Source organism: Falco peregrinus, chromosome 11, assembly GCF_023634155.1.
Source record: "Falco peregrinus isolate bFalPer1 chromosome 11, bFalPer1.pri, whole genome shotgun sequence".
NCBI classification, from domain to species: Eukaryota; Metazoa; Chordata; class Aves; order Falconiformes; family Falconidae; genus Falco; species Falco peregrinus.
Genome location: NC_073731.1, coordinates 26,621,833 through 26,630,149, shown reverse-complemented (window position 1 = coordinate 26,630,149; position 8,317 = coordinate 26,621,833). Strand labels below are relative to the sequence as shown.

Below are 8,317 nucleotides of genomic sequence, written 5' to 3'. Positions count from 1 at the left end.
CAGATACTATTGGCAGAAGTAAAATTTAATAATAGCTTGCCAGCACATGGAAAAAATTTAAGGTCCAATTCAACGAAGTCAGTGTGATTTTGGCCTGAATCACCCATCTGCTACCTACATTAAGTAGTAAAACGTTTTCTATATAAATAAAATACATTCAATTTTGATCACATTTGACGTTTCTTACAGTGCTAAAATTTTTGTCATTTGTCAACCTGTATTTTTAGAGCTTTCTTGGACTAACTGCCAGAACTCCATCTGGCAAAATTAGAGGTGTTCCTAATTCAAAGCATTTCAAAGTAATTCTCTCACATTAGTTAAAAAAGATGAAATTAATTGATTGCAGGTGATTGTAAAAAGATGGGATTTTAATTCTTTTAAAAAACACAAACAATGAAATACTGACTTAAAAAAGCCCTTTACATTACTATACCAGCTACCTACCCATCTACCAATACCTTGTATGAGGTAGCTGCATTCACAGTGATTATAAATTGAGCCTGGTGTCATATTTTAAAAAACTTATTGTAAATTACTGTGTGATTTTTTGTTAAACCAATCACTGTAATACCCACACTATAAATGTGATCGTAATGTGAAAAACCACAGACAAATAGGGTATCTAGTATGCTAAATATAATTTCTTTCTGCCAGGTGAGGTGAATTTGAGAGAGTTGGTCTCAGATGCGAGTCCCACTCCCAGGAAGATTCTGGTTTGTATTCTTTATTCCTGAAGAAAGTGTACTAGCATCTTCAGAGCCACCACCAGATCTACGTAAAGCCTCTCTCTCCTCCCCTGGATAATCAGAGATGTCACTTCAAAGATTAACTGCATCTACAAGTTACAGTAAAGTCTTTCCTAGACTTTGAAAAGGCAGAAGGCACGTCTGTCACGTCCCAAGCTACACTTGTCATCACTACCAGAACAATTACCAAATATCTTGCCCAGTTTGGTGAATACCCCAGCACTGATTATCCATAGAAATAAAACTGCATCTTCTAAAGCCAGGACCACGTCACTTCATGGAGGAAGCGTGAGCCAGTGCCAGTGGCAAGACCCTGACCCCAGGTGGGCAGCCTACAAGAGAAGCACCACACTTTGCCAGTGTGGCATGCACACATCCAAATTCACTACGCGATCCCAATGCCAGGGAGGACCCTCAGTGACAGCACATCACTTAATGGAAATTAGAGTATTCTAGGCTCATCAGCTTCCCTTGGGACTTGGCAATCACTGGCAAGTCCTGGAGAGATGCCTCAGTAGGACGTAATGGTCCTTGTTAAGATTTCCCGGAGTGAGTGGACCAGGATCCCACCCCTCCGTGCTTGCTCCTAGTAACCTGTAAAAACTTAATTATTGATATTTTTTTTCTCTCATGAGTTTTATGAGAAGAGAATAACGCATAGCCTCAGCAGCCTTCAAATGTCACTGGAACCAATACGTATTCTCTTCCGCTCTCCAGGAATGGATTTGAGAGTCTATTCATGAATTGACATAGATGCGGCACACATACACACATACAGTGCTACATACGTAAGTATTAAACTTATCTGCTTCAATGACTGCTCCTTGTCCAGCTAAATGATTTGGAAAGAATAAAGCAGTTAGCAGGGAGGTAACAGCAAAGTCACAAAAGGCAAATACAACAGCAATACCGTTCGCTAGCCAAGTACATTAGCTCATTTAAATCTTTTCTAAGAGTACATTACATCACAACTCCTTATCTGCCCCATTTTTTTCATTGTATCAGCCTTCAAGAACGTATAAATCATTACAAAAATACAACATTAATCTCTACCGCTTACCTCACTGTCATAAAAGCAGTTATTAATATAAGCAGTCAAAAGGGTTCTCGTTATACAGAATGCAGTTATGGAAAACTGGCTTAGAAAAAAACCTCACTTTTGAGCTCATCAGCTCAAAACGTCCTGTGTTCTGTAGATGCATTAGCTGGGGACCTCCCCTAAGGCCCATGTCTCAAAGGCACAGCTGTGAATGACAGCTGATGTGACAGGCACTACACAAGCATTACATACTGCTTTGGCAAGGTCTGACTGCAGGTCAATTAAACTATCATAACTTTTTTTTTTATTATTTCAGGACAATTTATTGCTTAGCAAGTTACATACAGACCTCACAGAAACTGCACTCAAGCAGGTGCAGCGGTCAGGAAGAAAGCTAGACAACAGCAACAGCCCAGTTTATTTCTTATCCCTTTTAATTTCTTTAGATTGCCGGCACTGCAAGTCCTAGCTCTTTATAATTACCGGCCTCTATGGTGCACAGAAAATCATTGAATTGCTCTCATTACAAACATTTAGAAAGAATCTGGCTCTAAACTGAGTTATGAGTTTTAAAAGAACTGAGTTTTATATTATATCTAAGAAGCTACTCTTCTTAGACCACATAAAACTATTTTAACTTTTTCTATAGATTTCAACCTCTTATTCTATTTCAGTCACTTATATCCAGTCATATAAGCACCAACATCACTACTCCAGACAAACTAAAGTGGTTTGTTGTATGATACTAATCTTCTGCGTCCCCTTGACATGAACATTAGAACAGAAAAAGCCAGGCTTTTCCTCCAGTGATTCATAGCACACCAAGTACATGGTATCACAGCAGTCCACAAAAATCTATCTTGTGTTATCTGTGTGTAGTAAATTGGCATAACCAAACGATTACATGAAGAGAGATCTGTCATTAAGGTGCAGAGCAATTACGACATACTACACAGTTCCAGGTCTCAAATCCACCCTCTGTGAATGAGACCAGCAAGCATTCCCATGACCAAACCATAGCTGTCATTTGACTAAACCCTGTAGTCACACAAACACAATGTTTGAAATCCGATGTTTTGGTTACATGGTTTAGTTCAGTCTTTCTAACTACATCTTGGAACTCCTCTGGGTAAGAAAACTCAGAGCACACTATTTTATGTATTTGAGCCTCTTTAACTAACTTCATCTGATACTATTGACTGTAAGTCTAGAACATGTGTATTAACTATGCCTTTCTGCACAGTAAATTTACTTCTAATTTCCATACTTTGTGGGGAAAAGTTCAGTATTGCAAGGCACTTCACACCCAGTTTTCTAACTCCTGATTTTTTTTATACATACGTTTCTCATACACATGAATTATACTTCCCTTGTCATCACCGAGAACTAAATAGTATTTACTTACTAATATTCCCACCTGCATTCTCTGGTATTTAATGGCAAAGTCTACACAGTAACTGCCAGAACGGGTAAGTTCAAAAAGTTTTACTGCACTATATAAATAGATATGCAACAACGGTAGTGAAAACGCTGTTGATCTCCAACAGCTTTTCTTTAGATTTTGTTAGGATAAATAGTTAAAAAAATTCCCCAAACAGGACACCCTGCAGAGCTGGTGTTTCAGACAATCCTGAACGAACACAGTTATAGCCCTGCCGCTGTTTCAAGGTGCGTGTAAGCCTGCCAATCAGAATAAAGGTAAATGATGTACTCTGAAAATGTGGCAATCTTAGTCCACCCCAAATGTTATCAATCTCACAAGCCCTGGCTTCAGAAAAGAGAGAGTTTCTTTGTAACGCTCTATTTCTTGAGATGGTTTCTAAGAAGAATTCAAACTCTAATGCCCTGGGACAAAAACCAAGTTAAGCATAATCCAGCTCATGAGTTACGGCAAAAAAACATTCTGGACAACATCAGGTTTTACTACATGTAATGGCTTTATGAAAGGTATAAATGTTACTGTTCTATAAAATACATTTTTCATTCCAAAATGCAAATTATAACCCATATTTATTCAGGGCTTTTCAGTGTTTTAAACTTACTTGAAAAAGAAAGACACAGGATTGCCAAATTAAAGATTTATTATAGTGTTTTTATTAACAAACTTTCATTGGAAAGTTCTGGGCGCATTAGCATAGGAGGCACATTGGCTTCGATGTTTGGCATTTGACAGTCAACAGAATTGCACTTCACTGCGATAGCCTTGCTACAACAGTGTGAATTTTCACGGCAACCCTCATAGCGAGCCTCTCTCACTGACCTATTCAGCAGATGTTTTTTATCATTTTGGTCAGCCTTTAAAACCCGGTCATTCTGCAAAGAACGCTGATCTATCTTGCTCTCAGCTTTCTTTTTCTGCTTTGACAGAGAGGCTTTCTTGCTTTCAACCCCGTTCGCTTCTGTACCACCCTTTTCATCACCCTTGTCTGCCTGCTGACAGAATCCCTTTTGGTTATTTGATAGACTGTTCTCACATTCAGAGCAACGCACTATTAGAGGTCCTGCGTTTCGGCAAAGAAACTGTGAGGAGCTCATCGCCTTTGGAACAGTTCTTACGTTTTCCTCTGGGTTTTGATGAGCATGCGAATCTGTCCTATTTATTCTTTGATGTGCCTGAAACTGTTGCACAGACTGGAGGAAAAAATTTTTAGGCAGAGAGTTCTGCGTCATGGTTCTTTTGAGCCTTCCTTGAAGGCAACTGCAGTGGAGGACATGCTGGACTGGGTGCACATAACCTTCAGCAGCTTGCTGTAAAGCATTTATAGGAGCTACAGAGCTTTGGATCTGTACTGTTCCCGGTGAAGGAGAACACTGGTAACAGAAGGTGTCACTTAACTGTTGACATGAGTGTGGACTCCACTTCACTGCCACTTGCTTATATGCATCGGGACAGCTACACTGCCTGTTTTGAGAGAAAATCGGGCATATGGTGTGTTGGTCAATAGATGTCTGTAGCATAGCTGAACTAGCCACGTTTTTGATGCTTTTACTCACTTCGCTGTTATAGGCTGAATGCATAGGCATACATGTGTTTTGGAGCCGGCTGCTGAAGAGCTCTGAGCAGATATGAGTTTCTTCGTACGTCACCTTCTCTGCAGGGTTACAGAGACCGGTTTGTGATGCCAGAGGCTCAAGCTCATAGTGCTCATGCTCCACTTCTGGTTTTTGACTTCTAGAGTCCAGCTGATATTTGCTAACAGGATGGGATTTATTTTGACCTCTGCCTCCTTGGGCTCCTGAAAAGGTCTGAGAGAAGGCATTACACCGCAATTTTTTTGGTAGCGGGATCTGGCCACAAGTGCCCTGGGGTCCAAGGCATCGGCACATGCACTGGAAGAAGAACGTTGCAAAAGCCCAACTAATGCACATGATAAGCATCATAAAAGTGCCAAGCTGCGTGTACGCCAACACTGTAGAGGGCATCATCATTGCTCCAGCTACAAATGTAGTCAATGCAGCCATTGCAATAGCAGAACCCATACGACTTAAAGAAAAAATGACCTTTCCCTCTCGATCAGGGTCAGGGGCTAAGCGATAAGCCACTCCATAATGAACAGCAAAGTCTACAGATAAGCCAACAGCCACCGAAATAGTGACAGATTCTAACACATTTAGCTCCCATCCAAGAAGAACCAAAGAACCTACTGTAACAAAAATAGTTCCAGCTATTGAAACTATTGCATAAAGGCTTATAATTATATTCCAAGTCGTAAGAAGCATTACACTAAATGCAACAGCAACTGAAAGACCCATGGCAATCAGAGTACCATCAGAAAGGCTGTCCTGAAGATCATAAAATTCGAGGTTACTCACAAACCAACCATTGCTGAGACCTTCAGGGGCAGAACTAAGCTCACTTGAAATCCACAGGTCCACCTCTTTGTAAAACTGATGCATTTTCTCATAAGCCAGTGTGAAGAGGTAAGTGCTTTGGAACTCCAACACCACTGCCCTGATGGTGTCATTTAGGTCAAAGCGAGGCCCTGGGGTTTTACTGTCTAAATGGTACCCTGTGCTTCTTTCTAGCTCCATTATAGCTCTCTTGATACATAATTCAAAAACTTCTTGTTTGTATGGAAAGCTCCAGTGGCTGCAGCAGGGGTAAAGGGATGGCTCATCACAGTCTTGATTTTCCATCCACTGCTTAAATGTTTCAATGAAGCAGCTTGTGAAGTCTTGTTCTTCAGTCTGATAGTAAAATGTTTGATTTCTTAACTTCTGACAGAAACGTAAAATCCAAACCTGTGAAGCTGGGCTAGCGATATTAAAACTACTATCTAGCTGCAGCTTTCCTTTACTTTTAGGGTTTAAAGGGTCACCATTATCCTCAGGTGTGACACCCCAGATTACCGTAATTGGCATGTGGAGCTCTTCTCCATGGTGGACACGTTCAAACATAAAAAGTTTTTTATATTCTGCATCATATCGTTCAAATGGGTGAGAAGACCTAAATACCTGAAACTCTGAGAGCTCCAACGATGGCAATTTCATCTTTGGATTTACACACACGATATATGCTCCACCAATGGTTAAGGCAAGGAACCAGAAAAGCCAAATGTATCGAAATTTGATAACAATGCATGGCAAAACTTTTTCAAAAAATATCCTGGATGTTTCTGAGACTGCAAAAATAACCTTGTGGAACATTTGGCACAACACTGTCCAGCAGTTTTTGTTGTTGTATACCCTCTGCTGAGGTTTCTTAAAGCAACTGAAAATATTAAGAAGGTATCGTTCATGTAATACAACTACAGCAGGTAGCCATGTAACCATCAAAACATAATTCACCAAAATGGCAGTGCCGGCATAAACACCAAAACACCTGATTGCTGTGATATTGCTGACATAATTAGCATAGAAGGCAGCAGCGGTAGTAAAACTCGTGACAAACATGGAAAGAGCAGCATGCTGCAGTGTAATGCTTACTGTCTCAGAGGTTCCAGCATGAGGTTTATCAAATTTTGTGTAGTTCCAAACATCACATAAGACAAAAGCATCATCTGCTCCAATCCCAACAAGAATAATCAATGCCGTGAGATTCATGAATGGAAAGAACTCAAAATTAAATACTACTCGATAGAGAAAGTAAGAAATAATCAAGGAACTAATTATTGCAAACATAGTCATCAGCGTGATAAACATGGACTTCGTGTATACACACATGACTAGTAAAACAATTACAATGGCTATGGCAGGATACACGGTATCCATCAACAGGTAATCTTGAAACAATCTATGCTTTATTCCAAACTCAATCCCTGTGACGGTTGTTACACCATCAGAAGCGTTCCAGTTCTCAAAGTTATCAAGGTAAATACTCATCATGCTTTCCCCTTTCTCAGTTGGAGAGAAAAGCATGCTGTATTTTAAAGCTGGCAAGACATAGTCAGCTGTCTTTGGGCTTAGAAAATCCTTGTCCACTAGATAGTGAAGGATCTGGTAAACAGCGTTGTACTTGGTACATTTACGAGGCACATTTGTACACTTGAGTTGGTCCTTCCTTTTGGCATTCATATCCCAGCAGTCTGGCCCCAGGGTTCCATTGTAGTAGTATTTGGCACATGTGCGAAGCAGCTTTAGGGTGTGAGAGACATCCCGTTCTACAATTTTTTGACACGATGACCTGTTGTTTAGAATAGCAATATAGTTGCCCAGTGTCCAGCTGGGACAGCACGAAGCAGCAGTGGCTCTCTGGCAGAGATCACCAAAGTGGGAATGGGATCTGATCTGTATAAAGACAGGCAGGGTAAAAAATCCAGTTTAAAGCAATAGTCTGCATTTATTAGAAACATTCACCCGCAAAAAAAGCGCCAAAGTTCAGCTTACGGTCCTTTTGTGTTAACATTTGAAATTCTTATTTCCACACACATTGTTTTTGATCAATATCCTCTTACATGCAGCAGACCAAACCAGCAGTAACTCAGTATACTGACTTGTCACAGAGGCATAGACTTGGCAGAAGCATTAAGAATATTGTAATTCTATTGTTTGAAGATGGTCTGGGGTGGGGTGGCTTTTTTCCCAGATTGAGAACTGTTAACTCTCTTCTATTATCTCATGCTAGTCCTGAAAATAAATAATCAGCCATACATCAATGAAGTTTCATTTGGCTTGGAATCATACACAGAAGCTCCTAAGAGAGGCAGGGACTTATCATCCAGAAAGAAAGGATGTGACAGCTTTACGATGACTTCCATCATCTGACCTCTCTTCTGCAATGCTCACTTTATGAGTCTTTTTTAGCTCTCGTACAGCTGACAGACATTTCCTTCAGTCAAGTCAGCCTGCTGCCCAGGCACCGCGTGTCCCTAAGTCACGCAGGATCTTCAGGGCACAAGCCCTGGATGATTCTACTGTGGCGTGAGGTGCCCCAAAATAAGTCCTGCTGCACAGAGACAAAGGTCACGCTTCTGAACGCTGTACCCACTGTGGGACGAAGACCCAAGAGCTGACTCAGCAGTAAAGTGGAGTAAGATGCAGCAGCAGCAAGGCCAGAGGAGTCACAGGGATAAGCAAGCACCAGTGGCAAGTG

General features: G+C 40.7%; 1 protein-coding gene across 3 annotated transcripts in view; it reads right to left on the bottom strand.

Moving 5' to 3' along the window:
• Positions 1-3,848: 3,848 nt before the first annotated feature.
• DISP1 (dispatched RND transporter family member 1) overlaps positions 3,849-8,317 on the bottom strand; it is a 92,202-nt gene continuing 87,733 nt past the window's right edge. For all 3 annotated transcript variants that reach the window (XM_055816447.1, XM_055816446.1, XM_005241849.4), the window contains exon 8: positions 3,849-7,512. In XM_055816447.1, coding sequence (XP_055672422.1) covers positions 3,868-7,512 — 3,645 coding nt within the window. In that variant the 3' untranslated portion in view covers positions 3,849-3,867. The remainder of the gene's footprint in view (positions 7,513-8,317) is intronic.